The 26,383-nt window shown below is 48.6% G+C and overlaps 2 protein-coding genes across 2 annotated transcripts in view; one reads left to right on the forward strand and one right to left on the reverse strand.

The window, feature by feature from the left end:
• The window catches only part of SHTN1 (shootin 1), a 905,549-nt gene that overhangs the window by 342,384 nt on the left and 536,782 nt on the right, over window positions 1–26,383 (reverse strand). The gene's annotated exons all lie outside the window — the stretch shown is intronic.
• The window catches only part of SLC18A2 (solute carrier family 18 member A2), a 38,938-nt gene continuing 13,552 nt past the window's right edge, over window positions 998–26,383 (forward strand). Inside the window, exons 1-10 of the mRNA XM_050804016.1 lie at window positions 998–1,064; window positions 1,514–1,649; window positions 3,831–4,182; window positions 13,274–13,332; window positions 13,911–13,994; window positions 14,268–14,360; window positions 15,116–15,205; window positions 15,319–15,362; window positions 15,437–15,497; window positions 17,678–17,773. Coding sequence (XP_050659973.1) covers window positions 1,529–1,649; window positions 3,831–4,182; window positions 13,274–13,332; window positions 13,911–13,994; window positions 14,268–14,360; window positions 15,116–15,205; window positions 15,319–15,362; window positions 15,437–15,497; window positions 17,678–17,773 — 1,000 coding nt within the window. The 5' untranslated portion in view covers window positions 998–1,064; window positions 1,514–1,528. The remainder of the gene's footprint in view (window positions 1,065–1,513; window positions 1,650–3,830; window positions 4,183–13,273; window positions 13,333–13,910; window positions 13,995–14,267; window positions 14,361–15,115; window positions 15,206–15,318; window positions 15,363–15,436; window positions 15,498–17,677; window positions 17,774–26,383) is intronic.

Consider the following 26,383-nt stretch of genomic DNA (forward strand, 5'->3'; position numbering starts at 1 on the left):
CAGAGGGCATCTGTTTGTTTCTCCTTTGCTTCTATAAGGGACCTGTAAATCAAAGGCAGGCCCTTAGCCCTTGGCAGTGAGGATGACAGCTCTGCACCAGCTACACACAGGCCCCTGGCTCTAGGAACTACCTCTCACCCAGACGCCCAGGCACAGGACCGAGGGGCGAGAGTACAGGACACAGGGCCTAAGCCTGCTGCCCCACCCACAACCCACCCCCTAGCCCTTTCTCAGAGGCCAGGGGCACTCACCTAGCCTCCAGGGTCCCCTGCTCAAGTGGCCCCAGAGGCCCAAACTCACTGCTCTCACTTTCTGAGACCTGGGACCCTCACCTCCTCAGCTCCCACCGTAGGGCGACACTGAAAGGTATCCCCTTTTTCCCCGGTCACCAACTTGAGGATGCCCAGGACTCAAAGGCTCCTCCGAGTGGCACCCCCGCATCGCGGCTGCAGAGGAAGGAGAGGGGAGGGAATGGTGGGTGCAAAGCGTGGCTTTCTCAGGAAAGAGAAGCCTGTCCCTGGCTCCCAGCACCTGTCACCGCTGGCGATCTTACCCAACGGCCATCATTCCCGTCCTCAAGGCCCATTTCAGGGACACTGAGGCTCAAAGAGCCACCTGATTTATTCAAAGCAGCTCGTGCCACTACTTGGACCCACAAGAAAGCCTTGTCTCCTCGCCTTGGTCCCTGGCCCTTCACCCTTCGTCCAGGGTCTCTGACCTCTTTCCCTCTGCGCCCCTGCCGCTTCCCCAGGCCCGAGTCCCCAAGGCACTCGGCCACGCGCAGGGTCCGGAGAAGAGGCGCGGCCGCGGTCGAGGCGGGGACAGGGAGGCGGCCCCTCCTGCGCAGCGACGGCGCGGGCGGGCGGAGACCGGGGCGCCCCAGCCCCCCGCCCCCACTCCCTCCGGCCGTGACGTCAGAGTCGGAAGGGGTAAACTGAGCGGCGGCGGAGGGGCGCTGGGGCGGAGACTGCGACCCGGAGCCGCCCGGACTGACGGAGCCCACTGCGCTGCGGGCGGTGGCGCGGGCGCGGAGGACTCGGGCACGCATAGCAGGCGACCCCGAGGTAACGCGGCCCCGGCTCCCTGCTCGCAGGGCGCGGAGCCGGAGGGGAGCGGGGCCGGGGGAGGCAGGAGGCAGGGAGGCCCCCAGAGCTACGCGAGCGGGGCTACAGGGACCCCGGGGCAGCCGGGGCGCAGGGTGCAAGGTGCATGGGGCCGAGCGTGCAGTTTGGGAAGTGGCACAGTTGGGGGCGGCGGGGATCGGGGCAGCGTCCTGGGGGTTCCAGGTTGGGTCCCCAGATTGGGTCTCCGACGGCGCTCGCGGGCGCTCTTTCCAGGGAGCGCAGGCGCTCGTGGGGACGTGCTCGAGGCAGGTGAGCCCAGGCTGGGGCGCCCGGGGGTGTCCCCGGATGCTGGTGCGCGCGGCTCCCTGACTCTCCCTTCCGCGGCCTGGGGGGCGGGAGAATGGGGGTCCCCGGCCGCCTTGGGTCCTCACCGCGCGCCGCGCCCGCAGCGGAGCCCCGGAGACATGGCCCTGAGCGAGCTGGCGCTGGTCCGCTGGCTGCAGGAGAGCCGCCGCTCGCGGAAGCTCATCCTGTTCATCGTGTTCCTGGCGCTGCTGCTGGACAACATGCTGCTCACTGTCGTGGGTACGTGCGGACAGGGCACCCCTGCCCCGGCACCCCAGTCCCGGCGCCCCTTCCCCGGCACTTCGCTTACCCCAGCGCGGTCCCGGAGCTCCGCCAAGCCCCGGGAAAGTTGGAGAACTCGCTTTGCAAAAAAGACATCCCCTCTAGGCTGCCGCCCCCGGGCTAGGAGGAGCCGCTTTGGTGGCTTCGCTTTCCTGATGCTCGGGTCAAAAACTGTGACATCCGATAAGACCCAGAACTTATGTTTCCCCCTGATAATTTCCCGCATCCTCTTGCCTGCTTTCACTGCGATGAAAAAGATTTCTGTTCCAGAAGAGAAATTCCTAAAGTTCAAAATTACGTGTTAGAATAATTATTGGGCTACTCGAAAATGCAGGTTAATAATTTGGTGTAGTACCTAAAAGAGCAAGTTTCGATCCCTTACTCCAAAAAAAAAAAAAAAAAAAAAAAAGACATTCAGGTATATTGTATTAGTGAATGACTTGAGATGGAAATATTTCAGGAACCATTGCAAGAGCGATTTGAACAATGTTGGTTTTATTCTTTTTCCTATAATGGAATTTTGAAAAATTAAGTAATTGAAATTCAGATCTCTTAATTAGGCCCATTAACAGAGAAGGATTTGGTATGCATTTCCTTAAAAAAAAAAATCCCAGTTTTTAACGAATGAAAAAAAATCACGACTCATTTAGACTGTAAGTGGTGGGAGCTGTTTCCTTTCTCTCCATTTGCAGGTTTTCTCACAGCGGTTTTCAGAGCATCTGATAGGTTTCATCTCAAGGAGTTATCAGAGCCGTGGAGCTCATCCCTGTTCAGTACCAAGGGTATTAGTTCTGCTTAGGCTGGAATGCTCCATTGGACACATGTGCTTACAGCTTCGATTATATGTTTCACAATTTAATTTGTATTTTTTTTGTTGTTGCTTTTTGTTTTGTTTTTTGTTTGTTTTTTGAAACGGAGCCTCACTCTGTTGCCCAGGCTGGAGGGCAGTGGCGCAATCTTGGCTCACTGCAACCTCCACCTCCCGGGTTCAGGTGATTCTCCTGCCTTAGCGTCCCGAGTAGCTGGGTTACAGGCCTGCGCCACCAAAGCTGTCTAATTTTTGTATTTTTATTAGAGACAGGGTTTTGCCATGTTGGCCAGGCTGGTCTTGCACTTCTGACCTCAGGTGATCTACCCGCCTCGACCTCCCAAAGTGCTGGGATTTCAGGCGTGAGCCACCAAGCCTGGTCTGTGTCACAGTTTTGCTTTTTCCTTGTGAAAGTCTCAGGAATTCTTAAATCTTACAAGTTGTAGGAAAAATTGCAGATTCCTACTCACACAATGGAAGGATGAAGTGGGCTTGTTGCAGAATTTCCAAGTTATTACTTCCTGCAGGTTAATTTTTTTCTAAGACACATAATGAAATGTAGTTTTCTGTTTCCTTGATTCATTCATTTGAAAGTCTTTTGAGCCTCTCTTTCTTAGAAGCACCGGTTGACCCCAGGTCAGCACTGTGTTGACATCAGACCACATTTTGCTTTTCTGAAATATTCCTTGAAGGAACAATGTGGAAGAAACCCACAAACGACAGAATCTGTGGGAGCAGTCAGTTCAGCACAGCAGCTGCCTTTGAGAGGAGATAGTCTTCAGGGCCGCTGGGGGCTTGGTTCTTTCTAGTGAGCTAAGGAAAGTGAACTTGCTGCAATGTCATTGTAGACATCTGGCACAGGGCTCCTGTTTTTGGGGTAGACCTGCAACCTCTCTGGATCTCTTCTGGCATTTGACACAACCATAGTTTTGTTGTTGTTGTTGTTGTTTTGTTTGTTTGTTTGAGACAGAGTCTCACTCTGTCGCCCAGGCTGGAGTGCAGTGGTGCGATCTTGGCTCACTGCAACGTCCACCTCCCAGGTTCAAGCGATCCTCCTGCCTCAGCCTCCCAAGGAGCTGGGATTACAGGCGGGTGCCACCATGCCCAGCTAATTTTTGTATTTTTAGTAGAGAGAGGGGTTCTCCATGTTGGCCAGGCTGGTCTCGATCTCCTGACCTCAGGTGATCCACCCGTCTCAGCCTCCCAAAGACCTGGAATTACAGGTGTGAGCCACTGCTCCTGGCCGATGCAACCATAGTTTTTTGCTGATTTTTTTTCCTGGAGAGGGTTTCAGTGTGATCACCACCTTGCCACTCTGCTCTCATCCCCAGTCCCCATCATCCCAAGTTATCTGTACAGCATTAAGCATGAGAAGAATGCTACAGAAATCCAGACGGCCAGGCCAGTGCACACGGCCTCCAGCTCAGACAGCTTCCGGAGCATCTTCTCCTATTATGACAACTCGACCATGGTCACTGGGAACGCTACCAGAGACCTGCAGGAAGGGCCGCTTCATCAGACCACCACACAGCACATGGTGACCAACGCATCCGCTGTCCCTTCCGACTGTCCCAGTGAAGACAAAGACCTCCTGAATGAAAACGTGCAAGTCGGTCTGTTGTTTGCCTCGAAAGCCACCGTCCAGCTCATCACCAACCCTTTCATAGGACTGCTGACCAACAGGTAGGGCAGACGACTTTAGTCAAAGAGTTTGATATTTGTATCAGTCCTAGCTTATGTCCTTCCTGGAATTCTGCCTCTTATTCATTGGTGGGAGTCTGGAAAATCCATGGTGGGTGAGCTGGGGAAAATCCAGTCCTCCCTATGTCTCTGTTCCCAGGTAACCACAATTTCCTATTCTATTCTCCCTTCTGTTGCTCAACAAGTAAGAGAATATTAAAGAAGACAGAATAAAGAGAACCTCTTTTACCGAGTGGGAGGACTTTGGCCTGTCTAAATGCCAGGTTTCATAAGTGCGTTTGTCAGAATTGCCCTTGGCAGCAAGGAACTCTATAGTCGCCATGGCTGTCATCCTATTTTAGGAGCCATGTGGCCTCCTCTTGCCTTCTACCTCAGGCCATGAACTTCTTTGTAGAGAGTCAAGGTGTCTTCTTTTGGAGCTGGCATGTTAAAGGCTCTCATAGATACCAGGTAGGGAGTGTGGGAAAAGGTCGGACGCACTGCTGCATAGTTTGGGCTCCAAGCTGATGCCAAGGTCATGGGCTGTGTTCTTCCCTTCTGGTGGTTACCTAGCCATGTCCACGTGCATGAAAGGAAGAGAAATGAGGCTATTGTCTGGATAATCCAAGCTGCCTAAACTAGCTTCAGATGAATCAGGCTGTTCTAGATTTTTTTGAACCCACATTGTTTGGAATAACTGTTTACTTCTCCACTGTTGGTGAAGTGTTTGTTCTACAGCTGAGGTGGACCAGTTCTGCCTGGTCTGTGGGCGCTCAAAGCTCAGGACAAGGGCCTTGCAGCTGAGAGGAGGAGGCAGGCCCCCAAGGTGTCAGTGCAAGGAGCGGGAGCTGGTACAGTTGAGTGTTGGTGGTGGGCTGCCAAGTGTACAGTGTAGCTACCTAGGTGGAAATGATACGTGTGAGGCATACCTATTGTTAAACGTCAGAAATGGTGGGGAGGGGCGTGCCCAGAGTCCTACCTGCAGACCAGGCCCAGAAGCGAGAACAAAGACTAGACTAGAAATGGAGGAGATAGTGGTGGGGAGAGGGCGGAACTAAGGAGACAGGGGAAACCAGGGCTGGGCTAGGCTGTAAGAGGCCCCAAGTGCTGGGCTGAGAAAGGAGTGGGATTCTGTGTGGGGCAGTTGGGAGCCATTACAGATACCAAAGCCAAAGAGAATGAGTGAATCAAGCACAATGTTAAGCAGGGTAAGGGAGCAGGGAGAACTTCGCATTTCCTCTGCCTTTGGCATGGGGAGTGGGGCGCGGACTGGCTACATAATTTGTGGGGTTTAGTGCAAAATGAAAATGTGTGCCCCACATTCAAATATTACGAAACACTTCAAGGTGGCAACAGAGCGTTAAAGCAACCAAGCTCTGAGAGCAGATCCCTGTGCGACTCTAGGGTTAGGGGCACTGGGAGCTGAGGAAACCTTGGGTGGTGGCTGGGGCTCAGGGAGGGGACGGCAGATCTGGCCTTCCACCAGCACAAGTTGCCCTTGGACACATGGAGCTTGAGTCAGACAGGAGCACTTTCTCAACATCTGCAGTTTGATTTTCTGGAACGAAGGGTGCCATTGAATTGATTTCAACAATCTCAAGCCACGTCCAGCCCTCCAGTCTGTGCAGAGCAGTATTCTAAGGTTGCTACATAAAATATGCTAAGCAAATTAACCCAGCGAAGGGCTGACTGTGAGCCCATTAAGAAGGTGACATTCAGTGGCTCCTCTGTTCTCAGGAGAAAAACCAAACAGACCTCAGTAGTTGCAGGATTGTTTTCTTTCCTTTTTTCAAGACTAAGAACGCTTCTTAAAATGCATCTGGTATAATTACAGAAAATAGCTCAGGGTTTTGTATTCTGAGAAAGCAAACAGCTCAAATACTGTATGTGAAAATTGAGGACATTATCGTAATAATGCCTTGCCAATCACTTGGGTGGAACGTTGCTAGCTGTAGAGTGTAATACTTAGAAATTCGGCTGAAATGATGCCTGTGAGTACTCCAATCTTCCAAACGCAAATGGCAAATGAAAAGCTTTTTTTAAAAATCCCATTCTTATTTTTAATGCATTGCTTAAAATGTCATGCATTAAAAATGCATGGGGAAGAAGCTTGTCTAAAAGCAGTGAGCCCTTTCCCCTGTTAAATACTCCAAAGGCTTTGAGGCTGTAGCCACACCAGGCTCATGTTCGGGACTTTAAAAACATTGTCTTCCATTTTGTGACTTGTGAAATTTAGTCTATTCTCATGGTGAGTAATCCACTTTGAAAGTTATCTGGAGCAAAATTGTAATCCTCAACTGTTTTGCCCAGCTACCCAGCAAATTTGAAAATGATTTTCTAGTACTGCCTGGTAATATGGAAGGGCAATTTTTTTTTTCTTTTCTTTTGAGATAGAGTCTTGCTCTGTCACCCAGGCTGGAGTGCAGTGGTGTGATCTTGGCTCACTGCCACCTCCTGGGTTCAAGCAATTCACATGTCTCAGCCTCTTGAGTAGCTGGGATTACAGGCGTGCACCACCATGCCTGGCTATTTTTTGTATTTTTTGGTAGAGATGAGGTTTCACCATGTTGGTCAGGCTGGTGTCGAACTCCTGACCTCAGGTGATCTGCCCACCTTGGCCTCCCAAAGTGCTGGGATTACAGACATGAGCCACTGTGACCAGCGAGCAAACACATTTTCATATTGTGATCCTGATTTGTGATTTGTCTCATAATTTCCAAGCCCGATAGCTATGAATTTGGGGACTGGGCAGCTCTTCTGGACACTCCTAGATTCTACTTCCCACCACAGTTCAGATGGAAGCAGAGAAGGGACAAATGCATTCCATTTGCCTTTAATAGTCTCCAAGGAGTTAACCTGTGAGCCATTGCAAACAGTCTTTCGGTGTAAACTGTGCCAATCACATCCTCCATGAGCAAGATGTATGACTCAAGTCTTCAGTGTTGTAAACAAATGTGTTTAAAAGCTTTTTAAAATTGGTTAATATGTTTCTGATTAAAGAGTAGTTTGAAATATGGAGCATCAGCGCTTGCAGAGACTTTTCCCGAAAGCTTTTGGGCCAGTCCTAGCATTTTATAGGCAAAGGAGTTTGCAGTTGAGGAGGAGAAAGCATTTACCACGACAGTGGCGGGACTGCAGCCACATGTCGTGACTGTCCGGTTTCAAGCTTTGTTCTTCCCCACTTCCTGTTCTTCCCACCTGCTTACAATTATACAGCTTGTACTTTTAGCTACTAGAAATAAAGAATGCAGCTCAAAATCCGTCTTTCTTGCACTGACTTGGGCTCTTCCTGGTTGTACCAGGCAGAACTGCTGAAGACCCAGTGAGTTGCTGATTGCTATTTTTAATCAATGAGCAGAGAGTTTAGAAAAGATCAGCCTGATTCCTGTGGACATGGACCCTCCCTGGTCCCGGAAATTTTCAGTCTTTTTCCAGTCCCTGGTGTGAACTGGTCCAGCCTTGTGCATCCCTAAAGATGTGTGGGAAAGCTGCCTGTAGCCAGGCTGGGCAGAGCTATTCTTTTCCAAAGCTGCTTGTTTCAGAAGTGGGACCCACTCTGAATCGAGACGTTCTACAGCGCACCACACCATACTTGGACTCCCCTATTCACAGTCATGATGGTGCCATGTGAGTGGCTTTTGTGGGTAGGAGACACAAAAGGTAGGCTGCCTGTCTGTTTGTTTATTTATTTATTGAGACAGACTCTCGCTCTGTTGCCCAGGCTGGAGTGCAGTGGGGCTATCTCGGCTCACTGCAACCACTGCCTCCCAGGTTCAAGCAATCCTCCTGCTTCAGCCTCCCGAGTAGCTGAGACTACAGGTGCATGCCACCACGCCTGGCTAATTTTTTTTGTATTTTAGTATAGAGATGGGGTTTCTATATAAACCATTTGGCCAGGCTTGTCTCGAACTCCTGACCTCAAGTGATCCTCCCGCCTCAGCCTCCCAAAGTGCTGAGATTACAGGCGTCAGCCACCACGCCTGGCCACATCTGTTGTTTTTAAATATTTGATAAGTTCTCACACCAAACCTTGAAAATACAGAGTAACAATTTTTGGGTTCATTTAGCTGCTAATGGGATGCACATTCTTCCTGTTTCATTTGTTATTCAGATACTATATTTCTACTGAAAATATATGACCAGATAGGTGGCAAAAAACCTTTGAGATGGGTGTGTGTAGTGATCACCTGGCCAATAGCACACTTTCCAACAAAGCCTGAGGATGCTGGGTTGACCTGATTTCCATGTTGGAGCCTCTTGCCTCTCATTTTATAATTCTGGCTGAACTATTCATTTCATGAGTACAGTTGTGTGCAGGTGGTAGCAGAAATTATACTAGTGATGCTTGGTCATCATTTGGTCTAAGAAGCAAATTTTAGATATATATGTACATAAGAGGAATGTTCCAGGCAAATGAACAATGGAACAACACGTTTACATTTCTCTCTTCCCTCAGTCAGGTAATGAAGTGACGTTGTGGTCTTGCTTAGCATAAGGTTTAAATAAGAGTTGCATCTTCACAACCGAAAGATATTCCACACCAAACGACTGGCTTGGGAAAGAGTTAACTTCATTGCTGGGGACCGTTTCCCTTGGCTTCCTCCTTAGCTTGTCATTGTCTCGGTGGTCTGCTTTTTATCAAGCCAGCGTCAGTGGCTTAATTTATTTCCATAGTTACTTAGTATATTTGAAAGCAGTTCTTTTTCCTTGCAAATCTTAGCTAACATCTGAACGACAAGGAGGAAGCCACAGGGCATGAAATCTCACGAAATCTATGGTTTTATTTTATTTTTTTTGCTAGCTTCAGCCAGTGGGTCTGAAGTGGGCTTTGTAGGAATAAGCAGTGACCTTTTCAGCTTCTCTGTGGATAGGGAAACCAGCGGTTCCGAGAAGGGATCTCCCATCCTGGATGTGGTTAGGATGGTAGGCAGGGTTTGATGAGTCTTTGCTTCTGAAATCAGAGGAAACTGGCTGTGGAATTAGAACATTCCTAGGAGAAGCAAAGCCTCTGTTAAGCTGTGTGTCAGAGAACAGGGCTCACGCCCAGGAAAGAGAGAAGTATGTGCCCCCTGGAACTCTCTGGTAGCTGAAAAAGACAAGCAGGACCTAAGAATTTTGACAAGCGAAACGAAAGAATTTTGTTTTATCTACTAAATGATTGACACATCTCCTACTATATCCAGGCAGATTGAAAATATCAGTCCATTTACTGACATTCATTTACTGCACACCTTTTAGGAGTGTGTAGGGATCACCGGAAGGGAGCTGTTGTCTCTCGTTGCATCTGGTGATAGTTTGCACCCTTCGGGGCTCCGTAGTCTGTATCCTTTTTGTAATTTACCATGGTAGAGGAAACTATGGTTTTAACAATCGTGAGAAGAGAGCTTGCATTAGTCTCCATGGCAAGGATAAGCTAATTATTAACACTAGAGAAGTATTGTCCTCACTGACCATTTCGGGACAGACGGGGTTTCTGCACTAAGTATATATAATTAACATAACTTTTATTGTTTTACATGTTGTTCTAGGGATTCAATATATGATTTTTAGTCTTACTCAAATTGGATTAACTGCTTCGTGATTCTCTGTAGAGGATGACCGTGGGCCAGGATGACATTTGGCTAAAGGTTTGCCGAATCAGATCTAGCTCTGCTTAGCAATACTTTAATTGAGATGGCCCTGAATTGAGACAAGGGGGGCAACTCAGACACAGATTGTGACTATTGTCAGTTGAGTTTCTGTCTGTTTAGGAGATACTGTGGGGAAGCAGAAAGGGTTTGGTCCTTCTGCCCACCACTCAATGACTAGGGGCACTGGACGACCCTCCTTCTATGGTGGGTGCTCGAGGGGCCAGAAGAGTTTGAGGGTGGAGACCCAGGAGCTTCCCAGGGTGTCTTCTTTGCCTTGAAGCTGAGCTCTGGGGAAACATGATGCCCAGCGCTTACCACTGAGCAGCCCCTGCAGTGGCTTGGCCTGTGTTGAAAGTGCAGGCACAGGTGTGTCCGGTACTGAGAAGGCGGCAACATGAGCCTGGTTGTATCTGAAGCCATCGGCTTGCTCTGCAGCCAAGGGCGAGCCACTCTGTCTCTGAACCTCAGCTTTCTCATCTAAGGTGAGGGTTTGGACTGGCTAGCCCCTGAGTTTCCTTCTAGCTTTGATGTTCGTTTATTCCATACATGCATTGTTAAAATCCCAAAGAAAATTAGAAAGAAAAACAGTAACTGCAGTGTTTCTAAAGAAAACACAGCACCTCAGATGGTAAAAAAAACCCTCTGTGGGCACAAACCCTGTGGTTTTCAGTGAAACTGTGCACCCTCCATCCCACGTGCTCTGGTGTCCCCACCCAGGTGCACATCAGCAGGGCCCAGCACATGTTACCACACTCAAGGTATGCCCGTAGCCTTGGATTTGGGGTAAGTAATTCACCTCCCCGAGCCTCAGTGTTGATCATCTGAAAAATGGATAAAACCAGCTACCCTCCCTTGGAATCTCAGGCCACCCAGCATGTTGGTTGGTTCCCTGCTTACAGTCGTGGGAACGTCTGAGTCTTCAGGTAGGGAGGGACCTCAGTAGCTTCCAGCCCACCCCAGCTGTGCCCTGATGGGTTACCTGGCTGGATTGAACAGTGGGCACAGTATGGCTGGTGGTTTGGAGGTCACAGACAGGGGCTGTCACATTTTATTGAGTTTTGTCCTGAAACCACCCATTGCTTCTGCCTACAGTCTGGGAAAGGGCCACAGATGCCTTATTTGGCTTCAGGGATGTCCCTGCAGTCTGAAAGGTTCCATATTAGAGCCTTAAAAATAGCCAAAATGAAGAACTGGTGAAAGAAGAGTGAGGCCCCTAATTCCAACAACTTTGACACGTATTGGTACTTCAATGACTAGATTTTCCAAATGTATGTTGAACGGTGGGAGAAGCCTGTGTTTATTCCAGGACAGTCAAGAAGATGGTCATATGCCTGTTCTTTCATGGGACAAACTGCAGTTGCTGAAATAAACTGCCTGTGAGTTCTCCTCTCTGCGCCTCCTGGACATTTCCTGATTCAGTATCCCACAGTGCCATGTGAGCCCCCGGCGCTGGGTTTCTTTTGTCCACATAAATAAGGGGCACAGAGAATCAGCTCTGGGTGGGCTGAGACAGGAGAAGCTGCCACCCAATGGCCATCTGAACTGCAGGTCAGAATCCTGGCATCTTCTCTGGTTTACCCAATTTGCTTGGAGCCCCACTTTGTGAATTACAAGCTCACCTCTGTTCACAGCAGGGGAATCTTTGCATGGTTTGTGGGAGGGGCCTGACTCTCTGGGAATCTGTCATGCTTGTGAGTTACTCTCTGTATTTTTGGTATTTGGTTTCTGGATACAGGTGAAGCAGTTAAAAAATATTTCAGTATGGTCAAGAAAACTTTTGGAAAGATTCTATTTAATGCCGTTTGGGTACCAGAGGAAGTGGTAAAGTTTACAAGGAAAAGCCATGTGGGAATGGCCCAAGTGAAATTAGTCTGATGACATCTGATAAGTAATGACAGATGTCATGATGTCATGCCTCAGTTTCCTCATCTGTAACATAGGGAGGTGAAATAGGGCCCTTATTAAATCATGACTAAATCTGGCGGGTGTAAGTGCTGGGATAACTGAGTTTAAACTTTAAATGAAGGCGATATGATTATGATTTTTTTTTTTTTTTTTTCCGAGACAGAATCTCACTCTGTCACCCAGGCTGGAGTGCAGTGGTGCGATCTCAGCTCACTATGACCTCCCCTTCCTAGGTTCAAGCAATTTTCATGCCTTAGCCTCCCAAGTAGTTGGGATTGCAGGTGTGCACCACCATGTCTACTCATTTTTTTGTATTATTATTTTTTTAGTAGAGACAGGGTTTTGCCATGTTGCCCAGGCTGGTCTGGAACTCCTGAGCTCAGGTGATCCACCCACCTTGGCCTCCCAAAGTGCTAGGATTACAGGCATGAGCCATCATGCTCAGCCGATTACAATTTTTTTTTGTTAAAGCCTAGAATGGAAGAACCCTTCCAGGCTGTGCCCGGAGCTCAGGATGCTTGGCTCTTCTGCCTTCCTGGATTCATTTGATTCCTCTCCAGGTTCCTGAGGGTCCAGAGCTAGAGACAGAAGAGACTTAGAGATGTCAGGCTCTTCTGGGTTGGAGCAAACCTGCAATTGGACAAGAGCTCAGCCACCGTTGGCTTCCTCTCAAGGCAGAGGGGCTGGGAAGCTGCCGGTACCCTCATGCCCCACCCACAGAGCAGGGACCCAGCTGTCTGCTTGATTCAGCAGAAACAGAGGACAAAGAAGGAAGAGAATGAGGGAGGAGATGACATTTCTTAGGCACCTTCTATGCTGTAGGCACTGGTGTTAACAGTTTAACATCCATATCTCTTTCCGTACTCTAGTCCTGGGAGGTGGGCGGTGGTCTCTCCGAGGGGCTGAGAGGAGACCTCCCTAGATTAAGTGGCAGGGTCACGTGTCCAGCCAGACATGGCATAGGGAAATGCCAGGGTCTTTCCACTGGCCCTGTTGAGCTGGCGCCAGAGCCCTAGGTGAGCAGTGGTCTTGTGGAGCAATTTGGAGTTTGAAATTTTGCACAGAAAATGAGACTTTGTCTTTGTAGGTTGGCCTCATGGGGTCAACAGGAAGGAAGATCTTAACATCTTGCTTCCTAATGCCTCTTAGACATACTGCAGTCTGCCAGTTGAATCACTTGATGGCCTTTTACCCGAATCATTTGATTGCAGTGGCTCCTTTGGGAGAGCTCTAGCAAAGACTATAATTAAAGGAATCATTTTTTAAAAATGACAGAAATAGGGGCCGTGTATTTTGGATGTGTTCTGGGTTACTTGCCAATATTGTGTTAACATTTATTCCGGAGAAATTTCTGTTCACAGTGGCAGTCCATAAATGTATTCACGTTCTAAGACAAATACAAAAAGGTCACATAGGAAGCACCGAGTATATGAATTTTCAGAAAAGTCCACCAAACACTTATCTGTCTAATCCCAAAGGGTAGCCAGGAGAAAATCAATATAAAGCCTTAAAAAAATAGCCTGCAGTCACCAGATTTGTGTGATGTTTGTGTTTTGCAGAATTGGCTATCCAATTCCCATATTTGCGGGATTCTGCATTATGTTTGTCTCAACAATTAGTAAGTGTCTGGTGTTTTCCTTCTGAGTGTGGGTCTCATCAGGGTGGGCATGGATGCCCATGAGCCGGGAATTAAGAATACAACCTGGGGATGGGGTGCGATTGGCTCATGCCTGTAATCCCAGCACTTTGGGAGGCGGAGGCGGGCGGATCACCTGAGGTCAGGACTTAGAGACAAGCCTGGCCAACATGGCAAAACCCCGTCTGTACTAAAAATACAAAAAGTAGCTGGGTGTGGTGGCATGCACCTATAGTCCCAGCTACTGGGGAGGCTGAGGCAGGAGAATCACTTGAACCCAGAAGACGGAGGTTGTAGTGAGCCGAGATTGCACCACTGCACTGCAGCCTGGGCGACAGAGCAAGACTCCGTCTCAAAAAAAAGAATATGGCCTGGGAGGTTTGTGTACTGGCAACAATTGCAGAAAGAAATTGATAGAGAGCTTTTTATGGAACAAAAGCACAAGGTGGCTAACATGCAAATGCTCCACCGGGTTAAGGGGGGCTCCTGAAATGTCCCTGTTTGGGACGGTTGCGTCCTAGTAGCACTGATGTGTGGTCTTGGACCCCTTCTCTCGGCAGTGTTTGCCTTCTCCAGCAGCTATGCCTTCCTGCTGATCGCCAGGTCGCTGCAGGGCATCGGCTCGTCCTGCTCCTCTGTGGCTGGTAGGTGTGGAACGCCTGAGTGAGTTCGTGAGGGGCCCCTTGCAGAGTGAGCTGGACTCATTCAGGGAATTCAGGTATTGGTGGTGGTTGGAGTGCTGGGGATTCTTGGAGAAGGTACCCACTTTCCTCTTGGGTTTTGCTTGGTCTTACATTTTAGTGAATCTGACAGGTTTGGGAAGATCACAAGGCTGGCTGGAGAGGGAAGGCAAGTCACGCATTATTCTTTTGCTGTTCCCCGGAGCTGGCCTGTTGACCATTTCTTTCCATGTGTAGGGATGGGCATGCTTGCCAGCGTCTACACAGATGATGAAGAGAGAGGCAACGTCATGGGAATCGCCTTGGGAGGCCTGGCCATGGGGGTCTTAGGTGGGTAAAGCCCCTGTGTAGGCGAACTGGCAAGAGGGGCCTGCCTGGTGCTGGACAGCGGCAGTCCTCATCCCATGACCCTGTCGAAATTTGCACTGACACAGAAATTCCCTTTTTATTTCTTCCTTTCCTGCTTTCATGAAGACTTTGAAAAATGGTAGGAAGAGCCCTGAGCTGGGGGTGGAGGGGATCAGGATTACCGCTACCTCTGCCCCAAACCTCCCTGGGCGCAGATGGAAAACCAAAGGTTGAACAGGATGGTCTGCCAGACCCTTTCCTCGGGAACATTCAGTGAGTTGTAATCAGGGAGAACTTGCCTTCTGGGTCTGCCTCCCCCACCTGCCCTGGCTGACTTCCCAGACCAGGGGGCAAACATCTTCCCTGAGAGGGATTCAGAGCCTTTCCCTTCCTCTCCCGATTGCCTGCGCTGTATGAGGAGTGAAGTCCCTGTTTACACATTTTCTTGTGCAGAAAGAGTGCGGTGGAAGCCTCCCAGCCCTGGGCCTGGATCTTGTTTCTCTCGGGCCTTTGCTTTCAGGGTGACCTTTATAGACTCTTGCCCATTTCTTAGGAAAAGTCACTTGGAGGAAGTTACCAAGACAACTGAACTCTAACTGAACAGAACAATAGGGCAGACACCCCAAAACCTTATTGGAACAAAGTAGAGAGAGAAACACAAGAGTCAAATAGATGGTTCTAGTACGGGCAGAGGGCGTGTGTCCCAGGGGCGGTGTCCCCACTTTCTCTCCCTGCAGTGGGCCCCCCCTTCGGGAGTGTGCTGTATGAGTTTGTGGGGAAGACGGCTCCGTTCCTGGTGCTGGCTGCCTTGGTGCTCTTGGATGGAGGTGAGTGAGTCCATGTGGGCACCTTGCCATGACCTTGGCATCCGTGCTGGCACGCGCTTGGGCCACACCTGCTTTCTGAAGAGGGGCTTGTCTTTTTTATTTTTATTTTTTAGCTATTCAGCTCTTTGTGCTCCAGCCGTCTCGGGTGCAGCCAGAGGTGAGCGGCCGGGAATGAGGGCCCTGGGGGAGGAGGCATGGTGATGCTTCTGACGTGTGTTTTTTTCTTGACAGAGTCAGAAGGGGACACCCCTAACCACGCTGCTGAAGGACCCGTACATCCTCATTGCTGCAGGTGGGGCTCTGTGGGTTTTCTCCGTCAGGGCAATGCGAGGTGATGGCCGCATGCTGGAGGCAGGGGTGGATGGCCGGGGCTGATTTTCGTTTTGCTGCTAGAAATGTTGGGCCATAGAAAAACAGAAAAGGCAAAGAGGCTACAAGTCAAAGGAAATGGTTTTCTTCCACCATTGCTTTCTGACACTCAGCCAAGGCCCTTTTTGTCTTATTTGGGGAAAATCGAAATGGTGTATGCTGGGCTCTGCAGAGCTGCCTGGCTCCCCGGGGATGCCTGGCTGGGTTTGTTTGGAGCTAAGCTTGCCTACTGTGTTTGCATCATTGTTTGACCTTGAACCTTCTGGAAGGAGTCCTTGGCCTCATGGCAAGGGTCCCAGGTGGGCAGTCTGACTCACCTTGGTGTGTATGAATAGAAACTGACAGCAGAGCCCCTCAGGGACCAGAGGGGCTCCCTTCTAGCAGAGAGCATCCCTGCCGAGCAAGCAGGGAGGCCGCTCAAACACCCTTTGGCTAAAGGACATGCTTCAGCCTAGAGGGGCTAAAAGAAAGCACTGGGGTTTTGTGACTCTTGGGAAGGATAATGGTCTGCATCTATCCAAGGGACTATTCCCCAAGACTGTCCCAGTGGCAGGAGGCTGCCTGCTTTGGCAGGCCCTGGGCTGCCTAACCAGGGACCAGCCTTGTGAAGGTGCTGCTGGGCCTGAGTACCGAGGTAAGCAGACCCTTGGGGTCAGGCCAGGAGAAAGTCTGGCCGCATGCTGACGTGTTGGTTTCCGGGGCAGCCTGCACTATAGCACTGGACCCAGTTAGGGTTAGATGTGTCTAAGCAGGGCTCCCTAACACAGGTAGGCTGGATGGTGCCTGGGAGAACTGGGCACCAGTAGTTAAGTTCAGCCTTTGTCAACCCTCAGGCTGGTTGTGTTTAACCCTTCTGCTGCTGGATTTGATTAGGGCAGCAGGTATGTAACCCTGGCCAAGACTATCATGCTTGTTGGCCAAAGGGATATGGAGCTGGCATGGTGACTTCTTCATGCAGTGAAGTCTGCAAGATGCAGGGGCATCCCAGAGCTCAGATGCTTCTGGAACCCTGGCATCCAAGGTAGGGACGAGGAGGTATGATAAGGGATGGGGGCTCCAGAAATGTGACTCCCTGAACCTTGGGCACATCTGGGCAGGGCTTTGCAGCCCGGGCCTGTCCTGTCTTGGGCTTCGCTGGAACCTCACTGTCTAGTCCTTGCTCACAGGAGACACGAAGATGCTACGCAGCACTCCTGGACTGTCACCAACACTTCCAGGCAGCCTCGACTGGGGGAGGGAGTTGAGAGCCAAACTCCCTCCCCCAGTGTGTGGGAGGGGAGTCCTGCCATCGATACGCTCTGCCTTTAAATGTCACATCGAATGAACAGATCTTTCTTCATTATATGTGCACCTTCATCATGATTGCACAATATTCTTTGAATTTGTTGTAGCAAATTAGAGGTTCCAAGAGGCACAACACAGGAAGTTCCCAGAACGATGGAGAACAGTTCTATGGGTCTTTTTCCAGATAGTTCTATATTTACAAAGGGTTCTGGTTAACAGAGTGATCACGAATATTTGTGTAGATACCATTATATACAGCTGACTTTTGAAAAATCCCCCGATGGCATGCCTATACTGAATGCACCTGATCCTGCTTCGAAAAATCCCCTGACAGCATGCCTGGACTGAATCCACCTGATCTTGCTTGGATTTTCTGGCATTTCAGGGTATCATTAGAAATGCCCATGTTTATTGCACAGTAAAACACAGATGTGAGAGCCTCAGGTTGCCCCTAGACTGTGTGTGGTCTGGAAGTGGCCTGGCTGCTGGGTGGCCCCAAGCAAGCTACTTCATTAATAAACTGTGCTCCCTTTCTTCATTGATAAAACCATAATTGGGTAGGTTAAACCAAAGGATCTCTAGGGCTGCCTCCAGTCCAAACTTTGTCTCTGGGATTCTAGCTGTTTTAAATAAGGATGACGACGATGATGATGATAATTATGATTAACAGCCTTTGCTGTCCTCTTGATATGCGATTTATCCTTTACTTAATGGAAGTAGGAGTTGCGGTTATCTGAGCTGTAGGTGCATGGAGTCTAACTGTGTCTGGAAACAAGAGAGGAGGCAGAAGCCACTACAAAGCCCTTCCCTCCCTTACAGGCTCCATCTGCTTTGCAAACATGGGCATCGCCATGCTGGAGCCGGCCCTGCCCATCTGGATGATGGAGACCATGTGTTCCCGAAAGTGGCAGCTGGGTAAGGACTGGGGTGGGCTCTTCTGATTCAAAAGTGTTTGTCCCCAGGGCATCCCTGCTGAGTTGCCCTTATGGGGATGATAAAGTGATTGCTTCTGTTTGACTCTTAATGGGGTCATTGCTTAGGGCAGCCTTGGGGTCTGTTTGTTCTCTGGTTTATCCATCATCCCTGAGGGGTGCAGAACTCACACAGACACATCAGATCTGGGCAGAAATGAGACGAAAAGTACAGTTGGCATCTTCCCCTGTTTTGGAACTGGACTAACTGTACAGCCATAAAATTTATGTGAAAAGACTAACAACAAACCAATTGTTTAAAGGATTAATTCCTAAAAAGTGTTTTTAATTTTGAAAGTAATACATGCTTATTATAACAAAATCAAAGTATGCTGATTGAGGAAGTAAAACATTTTTAAATTTCATACTCATCTTTCCCCCTCCCCCAACCCATCCCCCGTGATATTCATTGTTAACAGTTCTATGTCTTTTTCTAGATGGTTCTGTGTTTACCACCCTATTGCATGAAATGCCTAAAAATCCAACCAAGTGAATTTTGCCATTTACATCACTGTGTGACCTCTTGTTTTTCCTTCATGCAATTTTGTGGCTGTGTTTCTATGTCAGAACACGTAGATTTACTTTTTAAAATTAGTTAAATTTTATTTTTTTTATCAAAGTTACACATGTACATAATTGTAAGTCAAAGATAAAATAATTATAAGGAAAAACAGCTGTCTTTTTCCCACGCTTCTTGATCCCCAAAGCCCTTCAGATTCCATCACCTTCAACTCTTTTAGATCTTTCTTCTGCTGATGCCATTATGTCTCTTAATAATATGTGTACACCCCTGACTTTTTTTTTTTTTTTTGAGACAGAGTCTCACTCTGTCGCCCAGGCTGGAGTGCAGTGGCACGATCTCCACTCACTGCAACCTCCGTCTCCCGGGTTCAAGTGATTCTCCTGCCTCAGCCTCCCGAGTAGCTGGGATTACAGGGACCCGCCACCACACCTGGCTAATTACACCCCCTTTAAAAAATTTTTCCAATTTCTGACATTGTCCACCAGCTTCCTAATAGAGTAGATGGGGATTATTTAATGCCGTTGCAGCGCCATATGAAAATATCAAACAACCAGCTCACACATTTTCCCACCTTCTGTCCTCCCCGAATAATTCGAATAATTGCATTACAGCTTCTTGGTAGACTGGCATTCAGCACTGACATTAGTGTGACTGGGTAATTATTGTTCACAGGTGACTGAGCTATTTAGGGGACTGTGATTAATTTCCTTTCTTTTTGCAAATTTAATTTTCCTGGAGTTAGTTGTTGCCTTGTCCTTTCATTTTCTTAATGTTTTATGTAGTGTTTATGAATATATCCACCAAAGTTTCTGGCAAAGATGAAAAGTTCTCCAAATGCAGTCAAGTGTTGGCAAACCTGACCTTTCTGTGTATTGGCTCGTTTGTAGATGTCTGTCCTAGGTCTTCGGTCTAGACTTTCCTTTCCCATCACCCCAGCATCTTCTGTGCCTCTCTTCTGTTTCCCGTATTCCTTGCCCTTGACTGACTTCCTCATTATTGTAGAGCACAGCCTCCCACAGCTTCCTGAGAGAGTGCGTGGCAGGTGAAGATCTCTGAGACCCTGCATAGTTGCAGATATTTTACCCTCATCCTACACTTGGTTGACTTTGTCTGCATGTATAATTCTTAGTTGGAAATCATTTTCCTTGGGAGTTTTCGGGCCACTGTTCTGTTGTCTTCTAGCATCCAGGGTTGCTGTGGGGGAGGCCAGTGTTGCCCTCATTCCTGAGCCTCTGTAGGATCCCGAGGGACCTTTACTTCTCTAGGTTATAAAAGTCCACGTTGGTGATTCGCAGTGGGGTCTGTTTTCCTCCTCTGGGCTGAATACTTGCTTAATCAGCCCTTTCACTTGGGGAACCCCATGTTACAATGCCAGGGAGACTCTTTGTATTATTACTTTCATGAATCCCCCTATTTTCTCTCCTCTTTTACTCCAGTTGGCTGAATGTTAGACTCCCTACTTTTATTCTTGTAATTTCTTGTCTTTCCCCCTTTCCATTGAGTTATTCCTCTTCATCTTTTAAACTGCCTATTGAGTTTCTAAAATTGGTGCTATCATATCTTAAATTTAAAGAGCCGCTTGTGTATACCCTGAGTGTTTGGGGGGTTTTTTGGTGAGGATGTTGTTATTGCAATAACACCCTCACACCACTTTCCTGTTTCAGCCTCTTTTGTTGCCCCTGGTTGTCATGCTGCCTGGGGTCCCTGAACCATTCTGGTTAATTTCTCTAGAGAAACTGTCTCCTGCCAGGGTGAAGGCTGGAGTGCTGGGGGTCCCGCTGCTCTTAACACAACCTCTCCTCCTGCTTTTGTGTTGACAGCCCCTTCTCTCAGCCCCACCTTCACAGTACCTGAAGCTTCAGTTCCTTTCTGGCCGTGAGGCACAAAGGCTCTTGCCTTTTTCTGGCCTCACCATGTGCAGATGGAAGATTCCAGCATTCTCTGTGGTGGTCTCTGCTCGCTTCTTCCTCGTACTGTCCCTTCTCCTCTCCCACACTGTTTGTCCTCAGGAAGGTTTGTCCGCGGGAGGAGGGTGGGCTGTGTGTCTAGAATTTTCTTCTATTTCTTTGCTAGCATTTAAATGGACTTTGGGGTGGGAGTGGAGAAAAACCTATAGATTCAATCTGCCGTGTTTAACTGGAAACCCTTTATTCTTTTTAATGGTTGCATATTGTTTTATTGTTAAAATAGAACAACATATAACTATTGAAATCCTGAGTCAGTCCCTATTATTGGGCATTTGGGCTCATTCTGTTGCCAGAAAAGGGGTCTCAATCCAGACCCCAAGATAAAGTTTTTGGAAATCACTCAGGAAGGAATTCAAGGCATGTCACAGAACACAGTAAAAGAGACAAGTTTATTAGTAACAACTCTGTTAGAGCAGGGCGTCTTCAGAAAGCACATCTGGACTTTCTGCTGTCGTAGGAGAGTGTCCTTGTACATTATCTTTAGGCCGTTTACTTAACCTCTAAACATCTCATGACTATGGGTCATAACTGGCAAGGAGTGTGCTTTGCTAGTTGTAAGATTCAGCTGAGCTTAAAATGGCGTAACTTCTGCTTCCCTAACAGTTCCAGTTTTTGCTATTAGAAACCATATGGCAGGCTGGGTGCGGTGGCTTACGCCTGTCCCAAAGCGCTGGGATTATAGGCGTGAGCCACCGTACCCAGCCCTCACTTTAATTTATTTTTACAAATTCTTTTTTTTTTTTTTTTTTTGAGACAGAGTCTCACTTTCTCGCCCAGGCTGGAGTGCAGTAGTGCGATGTCGGTTCACTGCAACCTCCGCCTCCTGGGTTCAAGCGATTCTCGTGGCCTCAGCTTCCCCAGTAGCTAGAACTATAGGTGCGTGCCACCACACCCGGCTAATTTTTGTATTTTTAGTAGATATGGGGTTTTGCCATGTTGGCCAGGGTAGTCTCAAGCTCCTGACCTCAGGTGATCTACCTGCCTTGGCCTCCCAAATTGTTGGGAATACAGGTGTGAGCCACCACGCCCAGCCACAAATTCTTTATGAGTGAAATCGAGCATGTTTTCATATGTGTATTAGCCATGTGTATTTCTTTTACTATGAATTTCTTATGAATATACTCTGCCCATTTTTCTATGGAGTTATTTGTCCTTACTGATTTTATGTGTTCTTTATGTATTAAGATAATAATCTATTACCACATGTTTTATAGATATTGCCCTCATATTGTTCTATGTCTTTTGACTTTACGGATTTTTCTTGAATGGATTTTTTTTTTTTTTAGCCACTCAAATATTTAAAATGCCACTAGTCAGGTTTAGCAGGCTTCCCTTTAATGTCATTGTCATATCAAGTCAAGCTCAGAAAGGCCTTTCCCATGCCAAGCTTATTTTTTTAATCGCCCATGTTTTCCCTTAATACATTTCTGATTTGTTTTTCACATTAAAATCTTGAACGTATATGGAATTTATTTTGTCCCAAGACATGTGTAGGAACCTAGTAGTTTTGTTCCCTGTATGGCCAGCCAGTTGTCCTAGGACCATTTCTGAAGTAGTGGATCTGATTCTTCCCATTCTCATCATTTTCTCAAGGACCACAAGTTCTTGGCTCTCTTTCTGGATTTCCTCTTTCATCCCATTGATTCATTTGCCATTCCTGTTTAGTTACTGTAGCTTTAGAATGTGGTTGCATAGCTGGAGGGCTAGTCCTCCCCGACACACCTTTTTCTTTAAGAATTTATTGACAGTCCTTCCTAGAGATTTATGTTCTTTTTATAGTTCTTTCAAGGTACGTGTGGATAGCTTCAGATGGAGACTCTCAGTTCTGAATCAAGCAGACATTTTCAGTGTCCCCAACCCTTCTTCAGGTGACCTTATTCTCTCACAGGCATCCAGCCCTGGGGAAGGGTGGTGTCTTGCCAGAAGCTGCCCCCTGGCTTAGACTTTCCCTGTTCTGCCTGCCTCTCTGCAGTTGACCTGGCCTGAGTACCAGTGTCTTTGGGTTCTGCATTGAGTTGCTATGCTCTTTCATTGAACAATACCTAAAAAGTTCCAAATGGCCGGGGGAGAGGGGGCGAGGATGCAGAGAAACTGCTAATGGGGTGTGAGGTTTCTTTGTGGGATGGTGACAATGTTCTGTAATCAGATGGTGATGATGGTTGCACAACTCTGTGAATACACTAAACATCACTGAACAGTGCACTGTCAAAAGTTGAATTTTTCTTTTTTTTTTTTTTTTTTTGAGATGGAGTCTCAGTCTGTTGCCCAGCCTGGAGTGCAGTGGCACGATCTCAGCTCACTGCAACCTCTGCTGCCCGGGTTCAAGCAATTCTCCTGCCTCAGCCTCCCGAGTAGCTGGGATTACAAGTGCCTGCCAGTGCACCCAGCTAATTTTGTGTTTTTAGTAGAGTCGGGGTTTCACCATCTTGGCCAGGCTGGTCTTGAACTCCTGACTTCATGATCCACCTGCCTCGGCCTCCCAAAGTGCTGGGATTATAGGCATGAGCCACTGCATCCAGCCCAAAGGCTGAATTTTTAAACCATGTGAATTGTGTCGTAAAACAAAACCCAAACCAAGCCTGATATCAGAAGAGGTATTCAGTGAAGGAGGAAGGATTCTTGGAACTAAACGAGAATGTTTCTTAGGCAGAAAATTTAGCTCTGAACTCCCTAGCAGCCAAGATAAAAGAGGAAGCCCAAAGACCTTCAGAGCTCCTAAAGAAGGCCTGCTGCTCAGCAGGAGGGGTGGACCTGGATCTGACACCGAGTCAGCAAATAGCAGATGAGAAGACACCCTCCGGCCTTGTTGCTCATACCCACGGCTGACGCTGGAGAGACCGTTTCCCGGCTTTTCTTCCCTCTGGTCCTTGACGTGATATGGGTCTCTCGGTGTTTTCAGGAGGTGCCCGCTGTCCAGGTGGGGTGTGCACTGCTGAGTTGAGCTGCTGTGTTGACTTTGCGTGCACTCTTGAGCTGAGAAGCTCTTATTTGTTCATTTATTTTTAGAGATAGGGTCTCGTCCTGTCGCCCAGGCTGGAGTGCACTGGTGTAATCATGGCTCACTGTAGCCTCGACCTCCTGGGCTCAAGCTGTCCTCCTGCCTCAGCCTCCCAAAATGTGGGGATTACAGGCGTGAACTGGGTCTCTCAGTCACCTAGCTGAATTCTCATCCTCTTTGAATGTGTCCTGGCCATGTGCAGGACACTTAAGATGTTTTGTGCTCATCCTCTTCAGACAAAGCCTGAGGCTTTCTTTATAAAATCTTTAAAGTCAGCCAGAAGCTGTGGGCCATCAGGGGCAGATAGCAGAGTGCAGGCTGCCTGGATCTCATCAGATTGCTGTGTGGGGCTTATCACCGGTGCCAGACGTCCACTCAACCAGCTTGCTGCACATTTCCACCACCGAGGTTCCTCCTTTCATTGGCCCCAGAGATAGACATGTCTGTCTTCAAGAGAATCGGGTTTCTCTACCTGCCTCCTGTGTCAGCACCAGCAGGAGGGAAATACTCCATCTTCCCTAGGTCTCTGTAGCTTCCATCTCATGGCTCCCTGAGCCTGGGGATGGGCTACTGTGAGCGACGCAGTGCAGAGGACCCAGTGCTGAGGGCGGGGAGCTGCCCCTGCAGCCCAGCCTCTGGTGTTCAGGAATCTTCTGTGAGCCCACTCCAGTCCAGGGTGAAAGGGAGGCTGTTCTGCCTTTATGCTTCCCCTCACTGTTTCTGGAGAAAAACTATGATATTTGAAGTCAGGGCAAACAATCTTATTAGCTGCACGGGTGACGCAGGATTACTCTTGCCGAAGGCATTGTTTTTGGCCACATTTTTTAGGGGCGGTAAAGATGGCAGCCCACCCATCTTCCATGTGGCTGCCTTGCCAGCCTGCCCCCCCAGTTCCTCATCTGCCACTTGAGGGGAAGCCCTGGGCGTGAGTGGGTAGAGAAAGAATAATTTCATGGTGTTTTCTCTATACCTGAGTTCTAGGTCAGATGGCCTCTCCGGACACCTTGAGACTTAGGGACTTAGAGTTCGGGCTGAGGCCTACAAGCCCCCAGAGGGAAGCTGAGGCCCTGGGCACAGGCCTCAGACAAGGATGGAGCCACACTCTTGTCTTCTGGTTCTTCCAGCCCCTTTGTCTTTAGTGAGCTGTGGGGATGCGAAGCGGGATGGAGGGTAGGAAACAGGCCTGTACCAGAAGACAAGAGGGAATGCCAGCCTTTGGTGGCTGTGGGATGCGAGGACTCAGGATCCTCCTAAGCCTGCCATAGGACATGGAAGACCATTGCCCCTATTCTGGTTCTAGGCCGAGCCCTTGGCCTTCATTCAGGGACGGGTCATCTGGAGCTTGGAGGAAACCCAAGGACTCATTTTCACCTTCGCTTCCGGGGCTGGATGGCCAGCTCAGCTCCCCGCAGGCTTCGTGATGACCAGAGCCTCTCCCTCACTGGCTGGCCAAGGCCGTGACTGAAGCCAGGTTGTACCAAAATCACAAGGGGTGGTAGAAGCTCTCCCTTCGGTGAACTTTCTGGTGTGAGCAGAGATACGCGAAGAGCATTGCCCCGCAGAAGGGAGGGTTCCTGCCATGGCCCAGGGCACTGTTGCAGGCCAGTCCCAGCCAACACTTTTCTCACTGAGTCGGGAGAAGCCCTAGAAAGAATTCTTGCTCAGGCTGGGTGCGTGGATCATGCCTGTAATCCTAGCACTTTGGGGAGGCTGAGGCAGGTGGATCACTTGAGCCCAAGAAGCGGAGGTCGCAGTGAACCAAGATCGTGCCATTGCACTCCAGCCTAGGCAACAGAGCCACTGACATTCAGCCTCCATTGAGACTCCATCTTAAAAAACCAACAGGATCTTCCAGTACTGGAACTGTAGTCCCTCAAGGGAGTGAATGGCCACAGAGAGTGGCGTCTGCCTTCTAGATGGAGTCTGGGCCGTCTGGGTCGCCACAGACCTCTCTTCCCTCCATTTTCCTTTTCTTTCTCTGACACTGAGGCTGAATGTCAGTGGCTCTTTATCATGGTATCTGCACTGTTATTTTTGCTTGCAATTTGCTTGTTTTATTCATTTATACTTACCTGGCCCTCAGGGATTCTTATCATGAGACAAAGGTTGTCATGATATCTTACTATCCAGACTAACAGTCTCTAGAGCTGGTAGGAAGTACTACGACACAGCTTTTGAGGCCAGGTTTAAATACCATCTGCTCTGCGGAGCTTGGCCAGACGCAGTTCCAGGTCCCCAGAGCATGGCACCTGTGTTTTTGTTATGTGCCTTACTTGGCCAGGTCATAGTTTAAACGTCATCTGCTTCTTTCCTTCAAAACACTTGCGTCAGGATGAGAATCACGTTGTCATTGTCTTTGCTGCAGGCCAGTGCTGTGCTGGGCACATGGCTGTCAGTAAATGTTTGCTCAATCAGATTACACTGAACAATTATTTGACCACCATATATTGCTAAACATGACAGAAATAATTCCCTGGAAAATGAAATGAGATTGCTCTTTATTAGTGTTTCCCAGAACCCCCATGTCTAGAATGATCTGGTTTTGGATTTAGCTCATGGAGCCGTTTATTTGGAAGTCCCTGCTGTGTTGGAAGACTCAGCCTGTTTCTGGGTTTGATGGTAGACAGTCATGCTTTATCCTAAAGAGACAAGATCATACTTGCTCGTGAGTGTGTGGCCAGCTGCTGGGATGAGAAGGACCTCCAGGCCCCATGCATTTTGGGTGTAGCAGGCACTCCGTCGTCTGATATCTACCTGCATGTCTCACTTATGCAGTCCTCTGACTGAGAACAAAGTAAGTTTTACTATGTGTGAGCAAGGCTTGGAATCAAGTCTAGTATATCTGATTTCAAGGAAAAAATACTAAAATCACTAGGAGTTTGAAAAGCAGTCTCTTATAAAGAGATTGTCCTGTGGTTCTAATAATGGATGAGGATCAGACAGAGCTGATGTGGACAATTCTCCTGGTAGCCAAGCTGGGTCTGATATGGCTAGAACTTTCTGTTCAATGCGGAGGACATGTTCAAGGCCACTGCTGCCACCACCAGCAGGAAATCACCCTGGGCA

This window comes from Macaca thibetana, chromosome 9 (assembly GCF_024542745.1).
Source record: "Macaca thibetana thibetana isolate TM-01 chromosome 9, ASM2454274v1, whole genome shotgun sequence".
Lineage (NCBI taxonomy): Eukaryota > Metazoa > Chordata > Mammalia > Primates > Cercopithecidae > Macaca > Macaca thibetana.